Source organism: Anser cygnoides, chromosome 8, assembly GCF_040182565.1.
Source record: "Anser cygnoides isolate HZ-2024a breed goose chromosome 8, Taihu_goose_T2T_genome, whole genome shotgun sequence".
Taxonomy (NCBI): Eukaryota; Metazoa; Chordata; class Aves; order Anseriformes; family Anatidae; genus Anser; species Anser cygnoides.
This window is the reverse complement of record NC_089880.1, coordinates 4,444,564-4,469,348: the sequence shown is the minus strand read 5'-3', so window position 1 is coordinate 4,469,348 and position 24,785 is coordinate 4,444,564. Positions and strand designations below refer to the sequence as shown.

General features: G+C 36.3%; 1 protein-coding gene across 2 annotated transcripts in view; it reads right to left on the bottom strand.

Moving 5' to 3' along the window:
- The window catches only part of SLC30A7 (solute carrier family 30 member 7), a 30,158-nt gene that overhangs the window by 4,258 nt on the left and 1,115 nt on the right, over positions 1 to 24,785 (bottom strand). Inside the window, exons 3-10 of one of the 2 annotated variants that reach the window (XM_048066992.2) lie at positions 19,380 to 19,493; positions 17,551 to 17,638; positions 15,756 to 15,882; positions 14,707 to 14,856; positions 13,617 to 13,667; positions 11,344 to 11,479; positions 2,126 to 2,216; positions 1,104 to 1,253 (exon numbers count right to left, since the gene is read on the bottom strand). In XM_048066992.2, the coding sequence (XP_047922949.1) occupies positions 1,104 to 1,253; positions 2,126 to 2,216; positions 11,344 to 11,479; positions 13,617 to 13,667; positions 14,707 to 14,856; positions 15,756 to 15,882; positions 17,551 to 17,638; positions 19,380 to 19,493 (907 nt within the window). The remainder of the gene's footprint in view (positions 1 to 1,103; positions 1,254 to 2,125; positions 2,217 to 11,343; positions 11,480 to 13,616; positions 13,668 to 14,706; positions 14,857 to 15,755; positions 15,883 to 17,550; positions 17,639 to 19,379; positions 19,494 to 24,785) is intronic. The other variant, XM_048066993.2, reaches the window with a different exon arrangement.

Genomic DNA, 24,785 nt, shown 5'->3' with positions numbered 1-24,785 from the left:
GTATTTTGAAACCTAAATACTTTTAGGGAGTACTGTATGAAACACGTGGTTCTTCATACAGTCAAGAAACGGACATACGTAGGCATATTAACACTAGTATTGCCAGATTACCTTTTCTGATTCATCCTAAATACCTGTCACATTTGATAATGCCCAAATTTTCTCTTGTACAAGTGTAACAGCCTGAAAAGTAAGCTGCTTGAAGAGTGAAGTGTAAGAGCATAGCATGGGATTTGTGGTTTGAACAAGCTCTACACTAAGATTCTAGCAAGAAACAACAACGGCTACAATGAATTGACACACTAAAATAACTTTTGGTAGAGGTATGCAAATTGCACCAAAGTATTCATCTCCTCAAAAATTCTATTAAACTAGGCTTAGATGGATTTGCTTACTTTATCAGCATTCAATATAAAACAATGTAAAAAAATCATTTAGTCATTTATTTAACCTCAGTGTCAGGCCAGCATTGTGATGGCCACTGGTTACGCAAGGTGATCTTGAAACACCAGGCTGAACGCTGGGAAAGATTAGACTGTCTTCAACCATCCTCAACTTCCTTTCAGATGGCTGGTTTTGCCACTCATCTGGACAATTATATCAAGATTGATAAGGGTGAATATTACCAAGGAGAAAAATCTACTTTCTCGAACTGTTCCTCCATTTATTTCCATAGGTCAGGTAAGAACACTAGACCTTGTTCTCCCAATTCCCCTGCCAGACACATGGCTCTGAAACTGCAAAGCTACAAACAGTGGAAGAGTGAATGACTCACTTGGAAAATGCAATCCTTTAGAGACTTAAGATGTAAAATTAGTTTCAAATATACATACTAGAATGTTCTGCATTAACTTGATCACCTCAGAAAGCAACTGTTATTTCTATTAAGTGACATTAAAAAATTAATGCAGAGAGGTACAGCATTTCTACTTATGCTAGGCAGTATTTTGAAATTCTACACAGCTGGAGCAGAGCAGCTTTTCAACAGTTATATTGATACCAAAACCAGAAACATTTAATTTTTCTTAATATGAATTACAATGTCACATCATGTGACAGGTAGTTTGTATTGGATGTGTGATTTTCACTTATGAGAGACATACCTGAGTAAAAATATTGTGAGTCTGGCTTAGAATCCACCTTCCATCAGCATCAGGAGCTACCAGTAATTTCAAAGTCCCTATGTAAACATCAGTACAGAGGGTCCAGAAGTGTGGATCATGTAAACTGTAAACTCCTTGCAACTGCTGCACCTAAAAATAAAAGCAAAAGCAACCTTTTTTTCTGAATTTTTAACAGAAAAAAAAATTGAAGGCAATATGACTTTTTACATCTAGTTCATCATCCAATTTGTGCTAATTCACTTAAATTCGTTATTACTATCTCTGTGATTATAAAGCGTTGAGAACAGATACTATGTACGGGCCAATTTTGTATCTTGCTAATTTACATTCTGCATATATTTTCTTGAAACCATTTCTGAAAACAGTGGTGTCCAAGAAAAAAATAAATTTAGTTGAATGCCCTCTCAAATTTAAACTGTGATTTTTGCAAATGTGGGAATTTTCCCATTAAAAATTATAGAGATTCTAACTATTAATGGAAATGTATTAATATGCACAATTCTAACAAAAATCCTTCAAATGATGTATTGTATTAACTTTGTAAAGGTGCTGTACATGTTCACATCATGACGCAGTAAAAGATAAGTTAGACAGGAGTACACCAGGAAAAGCCAAATCCAAAGTAACCTGCATACACACACACTTTCAATGTTACTGCGCATCACTTTACTAAAGAAAGAACTAGATTTTGAGAGAGACAAACTACTCTGAACTAAACAAAAAAACCATCATGCACTATCGGCACAAATGACTGAGAGGAAAAGCTTCAGGTTCCATTTTTTCTAAAACAACTTATCAAGTTTTAAAATACAGAGTCGAGGCTATATACAATTTAGGATTTCAGAAAGATAAAAATAAACTGGTATCTCCATTTGTCCAATCTAAGGAACCTTTCACAGGCATTACTGGAAAAAAAAAATCACAATATCCTCATATACACTTGAGGTTCATTCAGTCAGTGGTTTGATCATATGCAAAACGGCCGAAGTGTAAGAGCTCACCCTCTGATAGCACTGAGGCAGGGCATTTTCCAGAGAAGGAGGAGTTCGCTGCATCAAAATTCCAATGGATTCTTTTAAAAGTGGAACAATACTATAAAGAAAAAAGGAAGTTAGCTATTTTCTGCAACTTTCAAAAGTTGCAGAACAAAGCAAAATGACATTCCTTAATGCTCTTGATTTTTTCTTTAGTTGTTTCACCAGAAACTGAGAAAGCTGTCATAAAAACCTGCTACAGAAAGTAAAAGAACAGACAAAATTGTAACGGTGAGGTTAAAGGCAAGATTACTTCTTCCCAGATTTCCCAGAGACAATTAGCAAATAATCACAAAATAGTGTTAATTTAACGGGGGGTAAGGATAATTTGGGATGAAAAGCATCTTAAACTTATATGACAAAGTAGCTGATACCTAGAGCTTAAAACCCAAACCTATTTCAATTGCAATCACTTACAACCAACCATAAAAATATGCAACTGAAACTGTTTTTGCTTTGTGTCTGGTTTGAGGCATATTTTTCTTATGAACTAAGATAATAATGGGGAGTTCATAAAACAAAATTAGTATGCACCAGTCCAGCTATAACAAAGTTATTTTGTCAGAAAGACAGCTTAGCATATTCCTGAAGTGAACTAAGTGTAGGATCTCATCCAACCTCAAGGATTTAACATTTGGAAGCGGTTAAAGGCTCCCTCCTTACTGCATGGTCTTGTTTAATCAGCAAACTAAAAAGACACTTAATACCTCTTTTTAAAAAAGAAAGAACAGAAAACAACAAACCACCAGGATACCAGTAAGCTGATACCCTAAAGCTACCACTACAAATTTACACTCTTATTATGCATTCGGTATGTTGATTTTTGTTTAGTAGTAGAGTATCACGCCTGGTTTGGTAGGGCATCCTAAAATTTTCAAGATGATGACAAACATCTATAGCCCAATACCAAAATTTACATAGGAATCTAATTTCAAGAGCATAACAGTCACCTAACACTCTACAGCAAAAGCAATGACAAATTTAAGAAGCTATAAGCTAAATTTCAGTGTTCAACACTCATCACAACTGAAATACACAGAGCGATGGGATGAAAAGCAACCAGAAAGAAATTGAGAGATTAACTGGGCGGGCTGTTAAAGGAAACTGGAAAAGCCTCATTTAAAATCTCATGAAGCAATGAAGAACTCACTGTATAGACCAGCTGTATATTCACAAGCAGTGAATGCTATGACCTCACCATTCCTTTCCATTTTTAAATATATGGTTCCACCTGTATATGGAAGTAGTGCCAGCGTACACAGCTTCAACTGCTCAGCCCACCCCTTGGCCGACCCTTAGCCAGGGTGGGAAGGAGTTAGAGGTTGCACAGCTCTTGTGTAATGAGCCACTGGGAAAATGAGCACCCTAAAAGTAAGTGTCCTTGTAAACAGACCTAAGTCCAGCCAAATTCACTGCCTGATATTTGCCATGTCGCCTCACACAGCTGTGCTGCTACTGAGGAATCATTTCAGAAATAGGAAGAAGCAGTTAGAGGCAAGCAGAAGATACTTAAACTGGACCTATCACCAAGTCAAACATTGACAACTATTGCATTGCTAAACATGTCTAAAGGAAGCTTAAGTGGAGTGTCACATTTTATGGACAGTGCATTACAGAAATATAGAGGAAAAAGGGTCTCTCATCAATGGACCCATCTCACTAAATAACATCCGTATCATAAGCATCATCAAAGGGAGCTGGAGCTGTCAATTCATTGCTGAATTGTTTCAGTTTAACTCACTAGTTAAAAATGCAGGTTTGCTTCTTAATAAAGAGCTTGAAAGACCAACACATTTAAAAAAGTTCCGAATACAATCTGAACATAAGATTTTTTGAACACTGACTATTCCCATAAATTCAACAATGCCTCTCTAACATTTTCATCCAAAGGCTTCAAACACATATGCTGCATATTTTTTTCCAGAGGACAGACTAAAAGAATGCAGAATGTAGGAAGATGCCTTTTTTATTGCAATAGGGGGAAAAAGCATCCATAAAGTCTGACCCAAACATGTTAGATTTGTATAAATTCACATTATTTAATAAAATTATTTAATTATTAATTATTTAATAAAATTGATGCATATTATCTGATGGAGTGGAAAAGAATAGGCAAGCAGAAGATCTGGAGAGACAGCCTGCAGGAACTTAGAACTAGCAGGTTGGGGATGTTAACTTAACCCATTCCAAAAAAAGAATTTGGTGAGTGAAACTGGTGATTCACTCTGGACACACATGGAAAAGAGGAAGTTAAAACCCCATTAGAGAGTTCAGTTTTGCTGAAGATGTATTTAAACTTAAGATCTGCTTCATTCTGAAAGCCTTTTACCCTAACAGAACGATCTTCTGAGGTTGCGTCTATGCAATCAGGAGGATGTGCAGAAGCACCAAGTAATTTGTCTTCTTGCCAGGCAACAGGAAGCAGTTTTAAGCAGTACATTGGAATCAGTAGTTCAAACTCAACTATTATACAAAAAGGTGAATGGTGAAAGACACTCCACTGTACAGGTGGTACAGTTTAGAAGACTGTCTTCCTGCTGACAAGATTTTACCTATTCATGCTTCTGCATTGGCTCCACATTGACGCCTTAAGAGAGAAAACTCCTGTACAAGTTTTTGGCAATAATGCTGCATAAATTACACTTTTGTCCAGACTTAGGGAGAAACCCAAAAGCAGAGCGTTTAATTAAATGTCAACATCTTAAAAATCCAAAGAATACAGGCAAGTCAGGGAGTTGCTTGAGACAGTATGTAAAAGCTGAAACATACATAAGGTCATATCTTCTTCTTTAACTAGGAAGCTACTTCAGCTTCAAATTTATCTTTTGCCAAGCTGAAAAGGCCAGAAGACAACAGCAATGATGTGATAGCTCTCACAAATGCTGTTAAAGCACGTAAGCCCACACACAGATCTGTGTCCAAAGGGACACTTTCTCTCGCAAAGCAGTCTCTCATTGTAAACCAAACTAACATGACAAGCTGTGGAATCCAGTTTTCTGATGCCTTTGACATTCCATTGTTTCATGCATGCTACTGAAGTAGAAAGCCTTTGATTAAAAACTGAAGTCCACACAATATGTTCTTTTCTCAAACACTAACTAAACCCAGTATCACTTAAGCACCAGGAAGCACTAAGAATATTAGTTCCCTCTCATCTTTCCACTAGGAAAGAGGATCGTACCAAGCATGCTGAAAATGTGGTCAGAGATTTTGACTAAGCTTCCCCCCACGCCTATATTTTTTGATTAGTCATTAGTGAAAATACATGTAGCTGTTCCTCCAGCAGCTTTTGCACTAGTTCTGCCCCCCGCTTTTTTTCTAATTACAAAAGAGCTATCGAGGAAAATAACGTACAATCCTCACCAAGTAGAGTTTTTTCTTGCATAAGCAGTCTGTAAGCTTTGCTACTAAACCAGATGAAACTTTACATTTGTACCTAATTACCAAGCTTTGAATCTAAAATCTCCCACTATTATATAACGCAATGAAACTTGAAAGAGACTAACCCAAAGCAAGACTCGGGATATAAATACATCCTCGACAAAAGCCATAATAGTGAAAGTGACTTGTGTGCAACATGAATTAACAGCAACAAAGCACATCACACTTTCACGTACACTGTTACAGAGGAAGTGAGAGAGGTGTTGAAGCAGATAAAACTCCTTGACATCTGATAAATCCACCCTGCCACTATTACACACTGCTTGATTAACAACAACAAAGTGTGAAAGCATCAGAATCTTGATCGGCTTACATCCCATTCAGACAGCACTTACAGCCATTCCAGTCCCATCCTGTTTATGCAACTGCGTTTGTAAGCGTACCAGCAAGACTGTGGCATTGGCATAAACTTAAACAGCAAGACTGAAAACAACTCGGGGGTAAAGTACCCTTCACAGTTATTGTAGTCAGATCACAAACAGGAAATTCATTTAGAGCTGTCAGCACTCTGAAAAAGAAAGGATTCTTGTGAAAGATTTTTTGTGGGAGGTAAACAAACACTGCTAGGACCCAAGACCAGCTATGGTTATTCAAATACTGTAGCTGCAAAATCTACAGCTGGATTTCAAAATCATTTATTTTCAGCCACCACCCACATCTGCAGTGCCAAGACTGTCAGCCTATTTCGGAACTAACTTTCATAAACCTTTTTTTAATTTGGCAATAGCAATTTTAACCAGTGTGCAGGCTTTGCTCAAGACAAGGATCACAAGTTTAGTATTTACATCTCCAATCTGAAGTGGTCTGTTCTCATAAAGCCAAGGCTGGCAGGTACTATTACCCTATAAATGAAGGCAGCATGTGCCATTTAGCAATGATGGCTCAAAACAACTCTAACAAGAAGCATGCTCATTTGGGGCAGTTTTGCAATTGAACATTCCTTCTGTACCTTTATTTAAAAGTGAGGATAATCAGCTTAAAACTGCACACAAAACAAAAGCATTTACTAATAATTTTCATATTGTTATGCCCCAAATATTACAGGTATATGCCCCAAACAATCCAAGCTTGTCCTCTCCCAAAGCTCTTTCCTATTGTATCACGCTCAAACAACTCTAGACTTTATGTGAAAATGATGTAACCACAGAAAGAACTTCACTAAGTGACTGAAGTACATTGCCTCATTTCTTTGACCAGTACCACATGTAGTCTACATGCTCTACCCAATCTAGAATCATACTTAGTCTACGGTACTTTTCTAGAAAGATGTGGCTCCAATCTTGGTTTTGGACAAACTACTTGCTTCGTACTAGAGTTGTGGCTTTTGTCTGATGAATAATTTCACGTAGTTGATCAAAATACAAAAATTGTTTCAACATGAATAACATTTAGAAATCTTAGGCAAGAAAAAGAGCATTTAGTTTTAAATATCAAGAGTGTTTTAGAGACTTGAGAAATTGTTCGTCTTTAATATTAAGTTATAGAGAAAACATTCACTAAAAATCTTGAGTGACAACCTGAATAACTATGAAATAGTCAAGCTTTTTTTTAAATAAAAAAGTCTTTAAACAAAATACCAGTTAGACTTATAAAACAAACATTTCCTACTTATGATTAATAACTAAATGGACACTTCCATGAGATAGTACACAAAGTAATACAAGAAAAGAGATTAATCGGATATTAGCAGTAGTATCTAGGAACACTTAAAGGTGTATTATACCTTCCCCTCCCAGCTTCATAGAACTTGCCATTGATTTATGATGCAAAGATTTTTTTAAAGACTACAGGATATAGCCCTCCTATTGAGGGGTACCACAGGACTCTGCTTGTCAAGACTCGATAGACAGCTAAAATAGAGAAAAACAAACTTTCTACAGTAAGTAAAATCATAATGAAATTTGAAAGGGAAAATTATCTGACTTTATGCCTTTGCCTCTCCACATCAGAATAGTAGAATGCAGACTGTTCTTCTGCCTGCAAAAAATTTGATTTTTACTGGAAAACAGAAGGCCATAGTCCAGTAAAGCGAAGTGCTGATCTCATGTCTGTTATAGTCTTGAAAGAGCTACCAAAGTTCCGCTTCTGCTAAACTTTAGAGAATTTTATTTGTCGGTGAAAACAACCTCAGGACCATCTCACACCAGATTTTTACTCTGCAGCCAGAATGTTCCACGCTAACTCACAAGGAGTTAGGCAGAGAGTTATGTCACCTGAGAGCAGCCTCAGTGAAGGATCACAGGAGCAACACAAAGCAACAGTAGTTGACAATTTGCACTAATTAGAGATGTTGTCTACAGGAAGGCTCAACCATTTGAATTAAAAGCACTGCTTGACTTCTCTGAAGAGCTGTCGATCAACTTTTCGTGCATCTGCACAAGACAAAATAGGTTATAAATTAGAGGCTGTCCAGCTTTATATTGCAGAGAGAAGTTTGCTAGTCATCCCATAGATACTTCTGTGATTTTTTTTGTTGTTTTGGCAAGCTTTGCCATCATTCAGAAAATGGAACGGTAATGCTAACTCACAGAGATGTGCCCAACATTAAAGAAAGCAACCGATCAAAATAAATTGAACAAATTTCATCTGTATACAAGCTGTCTTAGATTAAGATCAACATTTGCTCTCTGCACTTGCATGCATTTGCCTTGACATTTTACTGGCTTCTTAGGCACCGCAGTTTCATGGAAGGAAATAAGGACCTGTGTTCTGCTTTTATTCCCAATTGGAATACACAGGTATCACAGAAAATAGTTAAAAAAAAAAAAAAAAACACAAACAAGCAGCCCCCAAGGTCACAATGAGGTCTCCCTGGAAGCAATTTCAGGAAACAAAGTCCTTTTTTTTGGTAAAATTTGAGACAGAGTTCAGCGAGATACATCTGATGATGGAAAAGCACCTGTACTTTAGGCAAGTCAATCCTAAATGCTTGGCATTTGAGAACAAACAACAGAAGGCCAGCACAAGTGCTCAAAGATAGAATTTTGTCTCCTTTCTAATACCACAGACTTCAGTTAGACAGTAAAATTAGTCGCAGTTAACTTTCAGGTTATTGATACCCATCAAAGATTAGTCAAGGGAGATATAATTAGCATAACAACCACAAAACAGAAAAAATCCTGTCAACACACGCCAAAAAAGGCACTTCTGGAAAGATGCCTCCCTCCCATATAACAAGCTGACAGCCAAGAACAAAAGCATTTCCATATAGGTTTTGACATTCCAACTGCTTTCTTTTAAAGCTTCAGATTACTAAAAGGCATAGAAGAGGATCCACAAGCTCAAGATTCTGCTTGCTCTAGGAGTTGGACTCGAGGATCCTTATGGGTCCCTTCCACCTCAGGATATTCTATGATTCTATGATTCTGTTGGTTAACGTTAACAGCAGTAAGGAGAGCATTGCCTAGCCTAGTGCATCAGTCAGTAAGTAATAAATGTAACGTAGAACCAGAGGTCTACATAGCTGATTAAAATGGAAATGGACAGTTTCATATATGTGGATTCATGCAAGACAGCTTTGGAAGATCAACAATTAAATCTAACTAGTCGTGTATTTTAGCCAACCAGCTAACATACTCTTGTAAGAAGACGCAGTACCCTGGGCCTTTTATGCAACCCTACTTGAAATCAGCAAAACTTTATAGTCCCAGCTAGGGGAAAATCCCCAGACAGCATCAGGACTTTTGAACAATTACTTTATCTGACTAGCTTTTGTATCCCTGACTCAAAACTACACTGGTTTTACTACTACAGCCACAAAGAAAAGAATCCAATTTCTTAAACACCCATGTATAGGTCCACTTATTGGTACACACATGTACTCCCATTCCACTCCATCTTATGGAAGTTGGTTTAACTAGAAAGAGAGAGATTTTATAGATGAGTGAGCTATTTTTTTCAAAAAAAAAAAAAAAACCCATAAATATTCTTTTTACTCTGGGCCCCTACTGTTACAACCAAAGATCTCCTTATGATAAAATTTGAAAAACCGTTTGAGTTATTTGTAAAAGAACACATTACACACATGGCATAGTGAAGAATATGGTAGAACAAACAATGGTGTTATGACCAGGAGCATAAATGAAAATTATTAAAATTAAACACCACAAACGGGGGCTCAGACTATCAAAATATTGATTTGAAACTGTCAGTCATCTTGATCATCTTCTTTAAGTGTGTTTCAAATTCATTAGTAATTAAGTCTGTTGGGCTGCTTAAAAAACAAAACCTGCAATTAGTCTTTGCTCCACTGCTGTGCCAGGATGTGTCAGTCAAAGAAACACAGACTTACTTCTGCTGACTACGATGCAAACGACTGCACTCAGACTTAGTAAAGTAATCCTAGAGATCATTTACAGTGTTTTGGGCCAACAAAATAATGATACAGACCACATTAAACATTAGGTCTGATATGGGGTCAAAGGACACATCAAGTAGTGGAATTCTCCAGCCGTTTCAGCGTAGAACACAGACCTCCACAGGGCCATCCTAACTATGCTAGAAGACCTATGAATAGCTTTATTTTACAAACTTCTATTATGGAAGCTACAGTCTTCTTCCAAACTCTGTATGAACGGAACAAAAAAACAATCATTCACATGGTATCTTCTGATCAACGCTCCACACGTGCTTTACTGTACACAAAGGCAGACCCTTCAAATACTAAAGGTACGGAAATCAGTGTTCTACTTAACTGTTAACTCATCAATAGCTTCTTTCCCTGTGGCAACCTACACACTTTCTTTCCAATTTTTGGAGATTTCAGTCACGGAATTGGTTTGCTAATAATTTGTCCTTTACAAAATTACAGGATGTTTAAGTAAACCTCTTGAGTTTATATTCAAGTGGTAATTTAATAGTGATTGCTACTACATGAATTTTTGTGTGCATTTAGTACCTGAAGCATGTTGGCCTGCTCTGATAAATAGGGAGATTCACATCAATAATTCTGCAAATGCTGCCATGCATATAGTATAAACATGCCATATATGGTGTAAATGTAAGTATGCAGATAATCAGGTGACATTCACCACAGCTGAAGAGACAAAGGTGTTCAGTTATTAGGTTCTAACTCAAGTTGTAGCACTCTGCCCTATGCCACCATTGAAACTGTTGCCAGAAATGCCTCAATAACAGCATCACTGAACAAAATGTTTGCTAGTCCAATCAAATCCAAATAGATTCACATTTACAATGATCTTGGTAAGCAACAACAGGGAAAGCACAAAACTACTTGAAGCATTTCCACTAAATCTTAAAAGGAATAAGGATGTATCAGAATATAAATGCACAGGAAAAGACAACTCTCTCGAGGGAAAAAAAAAAAAAGTAGTCCTGATTCATCAGGGACAAGGGCATGTCCTGTGCCAGCAGGCTCAACTCAGCTGCACTGAAGCCATTCTGCTCCATTTACTGGAGTACATCGGTTTACATAACAGTATACTAAATACAGAGACGAAGAGTTCTATGGTTTGAACCTGAAAGACATTTTTGTAGTATTACGCCAACAGGACTAAAATATGCAGACTTAAAAGCAAAAGCAGTAGCTGAAGAAAAGGAAAAACAAGGTAACATTTCAAAATACACCAGGACAGCGGCACAGAACAGAGGTAACATATCAATCTTGGAATAAAAGCAAGCATTGTAGAAAATTAGCATAACAGATAAACCTGTTCTTCAGAGCTGTAATTTGACTGTAACTAGCATTGAAAATACAAGCAAATAACAGTGATATCAATACTTACCTTACGCCTATAAGTAATGCTATCAGCATTGAACAAATAGGATCTGCTATCATTAGACCATAGTTCTGCATCAATATAGCAGATATTATTACACCAATACTCCCAAGCGTGTCTGCAACAATGTGTAGAAATACCCCTGCAAGAGATTAATTCGTATCAATACAACTTGGTACTCTCACAGCTAATGGAAATATTCCAAATACTCTGAAGAAGAGTTGCAAGAACTAGATAGCATGATTTGTACTTGTTGAATTCTTCATTTTTTGTCAAATACACAGAAAGCTTTCACAGAGTTTCAACATATCCTTAAAATATAAAGCACTTGAAGAAATTGTATTATTTTCTGCACTTAGCATAAAAGGGTGTTTCATGGCATGGCTATCAACTTAAGCAGTGATCAACAGATAAAGCTAAATTTCTTCATTCAATACCCACCTGTATTATTCTAAAGAAACTCATGTTCCCCTTACACTTACAATGGTAAGTACTGTATAAGATGATAATGTTAACAACGTATCTGTAAAGCTTTGAAAGATGCTTCATTGGCAATATCTTGGAGAAATTATTTGGCAAAGAGATTTAAGAGAAATAATTCTGATAATTATATACTGCAGACATGAATAACTTCACTCTTATTTTGAGGCACATCGAGTTGAAAAATGAGTAATTGAGCACTTTGCAGCTAGCCAAAACTTAGTCTTTGGAGCTCTCTGCTGGCGATAACAAGAACAGTCACTCAGAAACAGCTTTCTGAACACAAATGTTGAGACTCCAATAATACTTCCACCCCCTGCCCCAAAATAACCCGCAACTATAAATCAGCATTCTAGCGATTTTCCTACGTTTTCATTTGCATTGGGTTTAGCTGGCTTGGATTTAAACCTCTTCACAGCAGGCCATATGGCACCAGGTATTAGGTTTGTTAGGAACTCACCAGTATTTTTGCTACCACTGAACAATGCTTGCACAAGCAGCCTCAGGGCCTTCTCTGTTACTCCCTCTGTCCCCAGAGCATGTAGGCTGGGGACAGACATGAGGCTGGGAGGGGACACAGCAGGGACAACTGTCCCAAACTACCAGAGGGATATTCCATTTATTATAATTATTATTATTTAGTATTTATGTTTATTCCGTAACATCATGCTCAGTAATAAAACTGAGTCTTTCCAAAGTAGCTGTTGCTCAGGATCTGGCTGGGAGGTAGTGACGGATTGCCTTTGCACCCACTCCCCCCCGTTCACTTTTTAAACTGCCTGTATCTCATCCTAAACTTAGTTCCTGTTTATACTCTTCTGACTCTTTCTCCTGTCCCACTGCAGGATGGGGACAAGTGAGCAACAGGTGGTTGTTTATTTGGTGGCCAGGGCCAACCCAGCACAATACTGAAAAGTTAAATATACATACCTATATATAATTGATTTTTTTTTTCCAACTGTGATTCAGTTAAAACGTGCCTTCCATTTGGAAGTCAGTCTTTTCATATCTGTTGTTGAAGTACTGAATATACATAAACATAATGATGGAAGATATAAACATTGGAAGAGGTTGAAAATGTTCCCTTGCAAGGACTACAAACAAGCCAGAAAAATCACCCAATAGAAGAACACAGTATGTACATCTGGCTATGCCAGATAATTACTTCTTACATTGTACAATTCTTTCACTCTAACTTTTGAATACTTAAAAAAAAAATTAAAGCTCAGAACTGACATCATCAGTAGTTTATATGCACTAATGCTCAGTAGATTGTGGACTCCAATTCCCCTTCAAGTGATTATAGCTTGAATGACCATCTTGTTTAAACCAAGTGTAATAGCTTGATGAAATGACGTTTTAATTGCTGAAGGGTTACTGAGCTTATTTATCCATCTGCATTTTTCAAATACAGCCTATCTTAGTAATAGCACTTTTTCCACTTTTCAAGGCATACATTTCAATTCAGCATCTTAGGTTTCTGCTTTTAACAACTCTTTCCTAGTTTTTTCTTCTTTGATTTTTTAGCATCATAACAGAAGTTGAATCCCAGCTTTTGGGATCTCCATCTTAAACTGTGTTGACAAAGCATTGTGTCAATACTTTCAGTGAATGTCTCAATGCCCAGTCATGCACACGATACAGCGCTGGTCTGTTCACATGTGAAATAGGACTTCACAGAATAGCTCCTCTAAGAAAGAGGTAGCATTTACCCAGAGGCACCCTCTGAAATAGATGCGCAATGAGTACTCACAGGCAGACCACAATAAACTAATAAACCACTATATTTATTCTCATACCTTGTAAGATCTGCTTGCTGGACCCAGTCATCCCTTCAAGAGAATGGTCATCTGTGAAGACAATATTAATATTGGCATATTAACCCACGCAAAGACTCCCTCCAGTTGTATATTCAGTTATGGTCTTCCTTTCTGAAATTTCTTGCACAGAAAAGCTGCTCACTATGACTAGATTTTGCTCTAGCTATGTAATAATTAAGTCTTAAAACATGTTTTTAAAGAAAACACCACTTCATACAATGATCTTTTATATATATAATATATATACACATACCACAAATATATAAATAAAAAGACCAACATATGTTTATTTAACAAAAAAGTGAGAAACAAAATCTTTCTAATACTTAGCAAAAGAAGCCATCTCAAGAACACAAGCCATACATAGAAGCAAAAAGAGTACAATCAATAAATTTGCTAACAAGGAATATTTCCATCAAGAAAGCATTTAAATGTTATGTACCAAAAGACGGATAAGACATAGAAGGTAAAACTAAGTCAAAAAAAATCCTCTCATTCAAGTAGATTAAGGCCTCTGTGGAACAAGTCAGAAAAATCTCTTAAGAAAAAAAACTGTCATAGGATAGCAAATGACTTCTAGTGAGGATATATAATAGTTTATGCAAGAATCAAATTGTTCTACTGAAGAAAGGTGGGGAGAATGTGGAGAGAGCAAGGACCACACATGAGAGGGAAGTTAGCAAAGCATCTTAATTTTGTCTGTTAATTTTCATCAACAATTGAAATAAAGCACTTAATACGATTATATTATTATTATTAAATTATTATATTGCTATTTCATACATACTCTTATATTTTGCTTGCACAAAAAATTAAGGTGAATATTCAAAATATAAAGGTAAATTAAAACTTTTAAAAACTAACACTGCATAGATCACAAATTAAACAGCATTTAGCAAAATGATCCACAAAACAGGGCACTGGCGTAGCACACCTCATATTTAAGCAAGCTATTTCCTTGTTTGCTTACAACAACAAGCTGCCAGCATCTCTCTTCTGTTCAGAAAAATCAATAATACCACATTTAAATATCCAATTCAAGACATGGTCTATGACTTTAAGCACCTACCATGACAATAATCCTGACCATGAGAGTGTCCATGGCTATGGCTGTGGTCATGAGTGTGTCCATGTTTATGTTCGTGGCTGTGACCATGACCTCTGTGACTGTGTCCATGGCTGAGACCACCATTAAACAGAGAATGGCTGTGTTCATGCCCTATAAACAAATGAGTATAAATTTAAGTGCCAAATAGAAGTATACTTACATCTGTCTCTAAGCTACTTAAAACATATTCATCTTTTAGGTCACTTCAAGATGTGGCTTTAAATAAATTAGAATAAAATTAACACAAGCTGTTTATATCTAAACCTGTGCTGTGTAGCCATATGAAATACACATCCGATTTGAAAAGTCAAGTACTTTTATACATTCCTACTTCTCAATTTGTATTATTTTTAACCCAACTCAATATGTGCACAAAACTAGATACAAGCACATTAAAAACAGCTAAAAACTCAAAACTGGCTATTATTCATACATTAAAAATTAAAGCTTAAATTGCTGCTTAAAGTCCATAGGCTATTTTATACTATCAGTTTATATGTTAAGCTGAAATAGCTACCAATTAGCTTGGCAGAAAAAAAAAAGAATGTTTACCATATACATTTAGGCAAATTCTGCATTTAAAGTTCAAAAGACCCAAAGACCCTAAGTTGAGAAGTACTTGAATCTTCATCCTATAACTAAAATTTGTTTCAGACATTTTGCTCGTAAAGACTCTGCCTAACTACAGCTTAATTTTGTCCAGAAGATACTCTGCATCTCTCTTCCAATAAGGTACAGTAGAACTCATGTTCCAGAATGCAGATTCTGGAGTTCCAGGTCTTACAGTTAATGGGTGAGAACTATGTGAGAATACATGAGTTACAGTAGTAACTAGGGCTGGTGTTAAAATATGGACATCAACACTGCAACAAGTCCTGTACACATTTGTCCAGGATTGCCACTAAAAAGACCTAAAAATGTAATACTGGGGCTGTCACTGAAGGATAATAGGGTTCTGGAACACAGGGTGCTAAGAAAGTAAACAGTACTGAAAATTACAGATGTCCTACCAGAACCGTGTGAATGCCCATGACCTCCATGTTGAAAAACAAATATTCCTATAAGGTTTACAATGAATCCCAGTATAGAAACCGGAAGAAGTCTCTCATGATGCACATCAGGAGGCTCCAGTGCCCTCTAGGAAAAATCAAAAACAAAAAAGAAAAAAAACAAGAAGCAATCATGATATTTTTACAGTCTCATCACATTATTAAGAGGCACTGAAAAAGGTAGCACAAAGTGGTTAGACACAGGAGCACTCCCATACAAACAGGTATACATAAAGACATAATTAAGAATTACTCAGGACTTCCAATTTCTGAGATGGTGCACAAACTAATTCTTATTGTCCGAAGTTGAAGTTGTATAAATAAAGTTGTGAAAGTATATTAAAATATTCTCAGCAATCTAGCTAGCATTGATTGTAAGATTTCATTTTCCTGTGGGATTCAGCTCTAGAACGTGCAAAAACATTTTAAGTTTGCTTTAATACATGGATTGCCCAAATAATATAAACAATTTCCAGGAGTCTAAAAAGCTTTTTCTTTCTCCTTTGGAGAGCGAGGATGAGGGGAATGAAACAACAGATGAGAACAAATTGTGGTTTTGTTTGTTTTTAAACTTTAACATCTATATTGAAAAAGCTTTAGGAAAAAAAAACAAAAACATAGGACTAACACAATTTGAATCTGAAGCTTCTGAAGGAAGGAGCTATCTGAAGGAGAGAAAAACGTTCAACATCCATCCACAGGGATGAAAGGTACGGGCAACAGAAAAACAATGAAACTTTCAGCAGATGGAAAATTTTGAAGTGACAGGGAGAAAAGTGGTCATCATCACAAAAAAAAAGGGAATACTTGCATGGGAGCTAAGACCAGGAGGAAGGCAATGATGTTTCAAAATTACCACTGGAACGGTAAAGAGTATTACTCAATTTTTCTAGTAAGCTTTGTTGCTGTTTCTAGATTTGGACTCAGCTTTTCCCAATATTTTAGGAAATTTCAGCCCAGTTTGTACTGCTTTTGAAGTATTTACAGGATCATTTATGTAGAGGAAATGTTCCTGACAGCCTCTCACAATTCTCTATTAATTCAAAAAAAAAAAAAAAAAGGAATTTATTTTGAACTAGAAATAAATAAATAAATAAATAAATAAATGGCATCTCATTAATAAGTAAAACTTCATGCAAGCTGATCAGAATTAGTTATCAACTTTACTTTTATTAATACCACACTTTAGTGCAGACAACTTTGATATCTAAATTTTAATCTCAAAATCATCAACTGAATCGTTTTATTAAAAAAAATCCAGAACAGTGTCCTTATAAGAGTTCAAACTATCACCACTTGACATTTATATCAGACTTGAAGATTTGGAAAATAATGCTCTTTCTCTGAGTTATCCAAACTTCTTCACATGGATATACATGGAAATGTATTTCCATTTCTTATGATTAACTTCTCTACTCTGTACGACAATCTTTGGCCTTTCATTCTTGTCTTCATTTGGCCTTTAACAATGAAAAATACAGGTCTTTCTAGATATACTATACACTGGTTGAAAAAGGACAGCGTCAAGATGACAGAACCTTTACACACCATCAAAACACTATTTAAGAAGCTAGTACTGATATACTGGGTTTATGTCACAAAACAGCAATTTCAGATGGCCCAATACGCTGTTCAGATCCCAGATCTTTAAGGAGTGATTTCAGTAATTTTATCCCCATTAAATACACTCTACATATAGAAATTTGATACAAATAGAAATGTGAAAATTGATAGCATAATTTGCATCATTACATACCTCAACGCCTTCAGAAAATATAAAGAATGCTGTAAAGATGAGGAATAAACCATTTACAAAGCCAGCAAGTACTTCTGCTCGGACATATCTGCAACAAACAAAAAAGCAACAGCAGTTATTATCATCTCCATTTAAACGTTGAAAATGAAAAGTGAAACTTAGAAACTGGAGTACAAATTTCTAGTTCTTAAACAACTGAATTACACAGGAAATTTCCAAATGAGGACAGAGTATATAAGCTACAGATAATTATATGAAATTCACTATTTTCTATGTTGACAGAAATTTCACCATTACAGCAAACTTTTACTCAACTTCCACAGGTGTTTTAAAAAACAGCAACTCAGAGATCACTTGGAAGGTAACAGTAATAAAACAATGAAGTGATAAGCGGAGCAAGTGAAAGCAAAGCAGGTACAGAGAATTGAGCAAGCAAGATAGTATCTCACAACAATCCCAGTCCTTAACCTACCAGTCTAACTTAAGTATTCTACTTATGTCCACAGACTCAACTGCAAAATCAGCAAGAGCTTGCCTCTGCAGCCATTACCTGACCTGGATGAAAGAAAGCTTTTGATACTTCCCATTTAAGATAATCTGTACTGGAAGTTATGATATAAATGTATATCTGGAAACCATAAAATATGATTACAACTCACATGTTTATTTAAGAATGTTGACATAAAGTTTTGTTTAATATCAAATTAGTCATACGTTAATTTGTTTCCCCTTTAACAGGGGGATTTTTAGTAAAGGTCTTAAGTAAAAAATAATTATTTCAGCTACTAAATTTCTCCAGTGAAGAAAGAGCCAGGTTAGATTAACATATAATTCCAGTGTAGGAAACACCAGACTTAATATATGGTGGCTGTACTCTAATAAATTGAACATAAGCTGTTTAAATACAGTGCAGTAATTAAGACAGAACCTGCCTTCATTGCAGTTAGTTCATGGCAAAATCAATTCTTCCTAAGCTGATTTCTAGGTATACCAGAATTTCCACCTTAATTAAACAGTGTTTTGAGTCCCAAACCACACGATCCATGCTTAGGCAAGACAGCTGAAGCTAAATGCTGACATTCAGGTCAGTAATGCTATGGGGAATGGAGCAACCTGTGTTACAGCTCATTTGCTGTTAATTAATTAGCATCACAGATGAATAATACTGTATCACCAGTACTGTTTTACAGGACACAGTGGAACCAAGTTCCCTTGAAACCCAGAACCACTGCAGCAACTATATCCACGAAGGGCACTATATCCACGAAGGGCTGACATTCCTCAGCCTAGAGGACAGTACAGCTGTGTTAATGGCAGCTGTTAACGGCAGCCACAGCCATGACAGACACCTGCTGAATACTGTTGGTTCTGCAAGGCATAGTTTATAATCTCAGATGCAACATCACTGAGACTTGCTCCTTTCAGTGGTAACTGTCTGTTCTGAAAAAGGCGTGGAGCACCGCCAGTCCAAGATTCCCCTGTAATGTACCTCACTACACCATGCAGGCAAACCCATGCTGCAGTTGGTCTTGATACACCGGTGCTGTACACGTGACAAAGCATGGAAGCTTTTTGCTGCCTAACCTGTTTGCACTAGTATTATTGCAGAGCTCTTAGAAGTGAAATTTTCTCGCCAAAAGCAACACCTTTACATTTTTTCCTGTTTTAGGGATACGTTCATATTAAAGGTTTAAATAACTCACCCTAAAAAGCACACTTTCAATATAACTTTTCCTTGTTCTGCAAAAAGAGATTTTGTGTATACAGTGAAAAATTACCACCGAGCTATTTACTGAAATGCCTTAGAGTAACAGCTTGAAGTCTCTTACCCATATGAGAAAGCATCATTTGACCTCCACTTTGAAATAACGGAAGCTGCTAATCCAGCCAATAGAGCAGTGCAATCAAAAAACATATGAAAAGAATCTGATATTAAACCTAAACTGGAAAAGAACAGAAAAAACAAGTTATGCTGGGTATGAGGAAAAAAGAGAACATTCAATCTTGTGACTAGCAAAGTACTATGTCAGCCTCAGGCACGGTTCTGCTAGCACAAGGCAGAACCCCCCACTAGACGGACACTGAAAGTATGCTGACAGAACTGCTTTTGTCAGCCTAGGAAAGGTGCTTTGGAAGACTGCTTAGAGAAAAAACCTCCTAGCATATGATGTCGGGGTGAGGGGTGTGGGAGCGTGTTCTGCTGACACAAACCAAAGCCCCTGCAGTAGACACACCCACAAATAACAAATATTTTTAATTCTGTTTATCAATACCAAGTAACGATAGCATAGTGGACAAGCCAGGTTCATCCGTTTTCTCTGACAGAGTTCCCCCAAAAGGCACACAGGATTACTGTAACATAAAAACCCTTTAAGTCTATCAAAGAATTGAAGTTCTACTTTTTACCACCTCAAATTAGAAAACAGTTTAGAAAACAAAATCAATTTATATTACATGCTTTCTAAAGATCTTGATCTATTTCACCCAGTTACAAAGCATTTTTCAACTCTTTCAGCAAATATTTATGATCTGTATGAAACTATTATAGACTTCTGGATCACCTACCGTATATATACAACACACAAGACTTATTTTCTTGATGCAATTAAAGTTCATTTTGTCACAGCTCTACTGGTTGTACTTCCTGACAAAAATATCATAACCAGAAAGATGCTGTTAATCAGAACTGTTGTCATGGATATACCCAAGGACTTCAGATATTCAGACCACAATAAAGATTTCAAAAGAAATCAAGGCAATGTCTCAGCAAAGCCTCAACCTAAACAACAGAAGTTTTGAATTGGAACAAAACTTTCAAATAAATGCAGCTCATTAACGTTATTAGTGATACAAATCCTGACAGCTGCCAGAAAAATATGCCTTCAGTGTGTGGACAGTTCTCAGAATAGAAATTCACTTACGTATTGTGACCAAATCTATCTATCTATCTATATATATGTATATATGTATATATATTTAATATCAGGGACAAAACAGTCTGGTTTTCAAGTTACATTAAAGACCTGGTATATCCTAGGAGAGCTTAGTCTAATAGCTGATACAGAATATAGAAAAATTTACTAAGAATTATGATTAAACTAGCATTAAATAAGTGCCAATTTCAAAATGCTCCATAGGATGAAGAGTTTCTGAGAATGATTATTTCCATTCATTTTGCTCTTGTGACAAGCCTGTTGATTCTACAGTTAGCTTTTCAGGGTAACTATAACATTTAAATGCTTAATACCTTCTCTAGGCAACATATCAATGTTCAGAAATTAAGATTTTATCTTTTCAATTCTTTAGCTTTAATCCCCACCCACAGAAAAAGTTTGAGTCCATTTCTCTTTCAAGAAGGAAAACCAAAAAGAAAACACCACAGTGACTGAGCTATTTTGACTAAAAGGTTCACTTTACCTCCCAAATTCAGCTAGTCAATGGGTAACAACAGGCAATTAGCTGCTAAGGATCACCCCTAGTATGGACCAGAACCACAATAAGGTGCTTCTGCTACAAGTCAAAAAGTCTTACAGAAGATATATCCACACTGACAGGAAGGATAGATCACCAGCACAGCACATTGCTGAGATGTGCTATTTCAGCAAGTGTACAAAAGAAGGCAAGGTTCCTCAGTGACCATATAAGCAAATTTGGCTAGAAAAGTGCACACACACAAGCTGTATTTAAATACTGGCCCCATATAAGTTTATAAAAGTAGTATTTTACACATAGTTTAAAAAAAATGGGTTTAAAGATATTGCTGTTGAGTATATATTACATGCAGTGTATATATAAGTTAACTAGAACTGTTCTGGGGAAGACTACCATTAACACCATTTACAAAAGCAATACTCCCAAACACATTTTCAAATGTGATACTTTGGAAGAGTTTTCACACACAGATAATTTTAATGTCTACAGCCAAAAAAAAAAAAAAAGATTCAACCATGATAAACATTCGTAAAATTGAGTAATGTATGCCTGTGACAAAATAATTTAGGCCTGTAAAGACTGAGGTCTTCTATTTATAATTTTAGTTCACGGTCTTGGAATTTTTGACAATAGTGAAGTCTACTTCAGCACAGCAGTTTTCCCCTCAGGCATCCTATTTCAGAGCTAATGCTTTACCAGATACAAAGTGCTAAGAATTTTCCTTTGATGTTTATTCACACTGCAGCAACTTGACACTTTCTACAATTAGGGCAGGCTGAAAAACAGTTTCAGTACACATTCTACAGATCATATTCTCTTTTACCTGAAATAAAAGAACTGCAACAAGTATTTCCCTTAAGTTCTTTTGACTACTACATACATAAATGGATGTAAACATAAAGTAGGTAACACTATCAATTAGATTTGAGTTACTCCTACCTACTAAGCAACAGTAATCTTCATGGAAAGTTTGTTTTTCATTTTTTAAACTTTAAAGAATGACACTACCAAAGCATATTTTAAACTTATGAATGTATTTGTACCTAGCAACCACAAACTGGTTATTGATGGTTCCCTCCAAGTATGAAATTAATTTACCGAGTTTGCTACAGGTGTCTGCTTCTTCATTTTGCAAAGTTTAAAGATAGCAATCATTTACTCTTTTTGCTGGTGACCACCATACCTCTTCCAGTTAGACTGGAATATGTCTGCACTGAAACAAAAGCAAACAACTACCTGTTCCATCTGTGCTTTCAGGTAAATGCATTCAAGTTAATTTCAGTTCAAAAGTGATACAATGGTGTTAAAACAATGATGAGCCACAGCTTGTAGACCTTATCAGTCCTTATATCTTTCCCTTATCAGCTGCAAGGTATTGACCAGAAGATAAACATTTTGTTCTAGAAGCTGAAGGAAGCAGAGGCTGAAAGACCACTTGTTAAATGGTTTAGTTTAATGGCCAGTGCACAGTTAAAATTTTGTGTGACTAACTCGGAAGTTCAGCATGCTGTTTTACCCTACAAAGGTCAAAGCAACTTAATTCATAACTCAGTACTTGTATCACTTTGTATGTTGTATATAAACAGGATTTGAAACTGCAAACAACAGTTGTCAAACTGGACTAAATTACTGATCATAAACAGGTTCTGCAAGTAGCCCTCAGTTTGCAATGATTACAAAATGGCTTTTTTGTATAGTCTCTCAGAAAAGAGAAGTGTCTAAGGACTAACTGCTACTGAAACAAACAAAGAAAAAAACACATTAGCTCTATAGCCAGAAACCATACAGCAAGGGATCATTGCAATGTGCTCAAACCTGCAAGATGACCACAAGTGCAACACCAACACAGCTTAGCCACTTTCAAGACTGAAACTAACATCTCAGAGTAAACAGAGACAGGTGTATTTATCACCATGGGTCAGGAAAGACTGTGTCTGCAACACATTTCACCACATGGCATAGACACACTCAGTATTCGAGGTACAGCAATGAGTGAGTCAGCTGCACAAAAGACAGGAAACTTGGTAAGAGTTATTTTAGTAATCTAGCAATCTGACTGCATCTGAGATTTCTTCTAACGACCTGTAACTTAAAGAGACAAAAAAGGTGGGTGTGAAGTGATTACTAAGGTAAACAAGTGATCCAGTTAAGCAGTAGTAACAGGGGGATGTATGCAAAACTTCCACTAGCAGCACAACACATCAACCAGAGTATAATCTAGCAGAAACCCTGTAGTCACACATACCGCATCTAAGAGAGGACACTTCCACAGTTGATTTAGTAGCACAAATGCATGTGCAGTAAATATTTTAAAACAGAAGAGCCCGAGTAGCAGACTTCAACTTTTAGCTCTCATCTAGGAAAATATGGCATCCGTTCTGTTGTCTGTCCTTCAAGAACATCAACATTCCAGACTATTTGTAAGAGGATCATATAACTTAGATCGTGGTTTTGTGATTTAAAGAAACAACTCAGCAACTCGTTAAACAAAACCTAAGAATATAAGAAATAATCAAAAAGAGAAATGAAGATTTTATTTTAGAACTTATCAACAATTTTGGGGGCTGAACTCATAGATTTTATTTCAAAATAAGAATAGCCCAGTCAAAGAACTCATGGCAACCTACTTACATTTGAATGGATAAAGGTATATTTTTCAGAATCGTGATCAAACAGAAAATCCATAGTCTATGGAAGCCCAGGGAAGACTCATTTGAACAATCATGGCAGTTTTTTTCAGTCTTACCATCTCTGTCTCATTGACATCGTTAAGGACACTAGTGAGAACAGAATTCAAGATCACCTTCACCATGCTTCTAACGCAGCATCAGGCACCCAAGACAGGTGCACTAGAATAAAGAGCTGCTCCAAGATGATACCAAAAACCCCTTTCATAAATGTTCCATTTCTACATGTCTCATGCTGACAGCCAAAGGAGCTGTGCTCTTCAGATCTGAGAAGTGATTTTCCCTATATGGCTCCTTTTTTTTTAACTTACATATTTGTTCTTTCAAGACATGAACCATCTGCTTTGACGGTAGGCATGCCTCATTATATTCGCTGCTATTCCTCTCTACCAAGGAGAGGCTTGGTAAATTTTTTTTTCAAGCCCAAAAACTAGGCTTAACGTAAAAATACCTGAAATTAGTGACTTGAAATATAAACATGAGGTCCAACTAATGAATATCCAGCAAATCCTAATTCTTAATCTCCAAACCAAATAAGAATAAATGAGTTCTTGCAGTTCCAGTAAGCTCAATTCTTCAGTATCAAATTTCTGGCAAGTTTCACTTCAGTTTCTTAGTTTAGTTATCTCAGATACAGGACCTTTTCTCTCAGATATTTCATTCCTCGTCACACTAACAAAAATTTGTTATGCTTAAAACAAAACAAGTACATATGAACATACAGTTGTCTATGCCTGAACCATTTAGAAAAAAATATTCCCATCTCCTGAGCTATTCAGAAAAATACTCTTACTCAAACTATGTATACAATAGTCCACACACAACTTGCAGAAGTCAACCAACAAAGTCAAACCTAAGTACATCTGAGACAGTCTACAGAGCGCCAAGAGAGTCTGTGCTCCAGACAGCACTGGGTTCTCACTAGCATTACAGTAGCTGTTACTGTAAACAGTGTTAAGGATTTGATCGTATAATTTGAGAGAATTAGAAAAATATGGTAAGTAGTAGGATGCAACTGTTTCCAAACAGACAGTGCTCCTTAGGACTCCTAATCAAGTGTCCGAGAAATCTGTGCCCATACTACAGCTTTTGGTAAAGATCTCTTTGAATTCCACA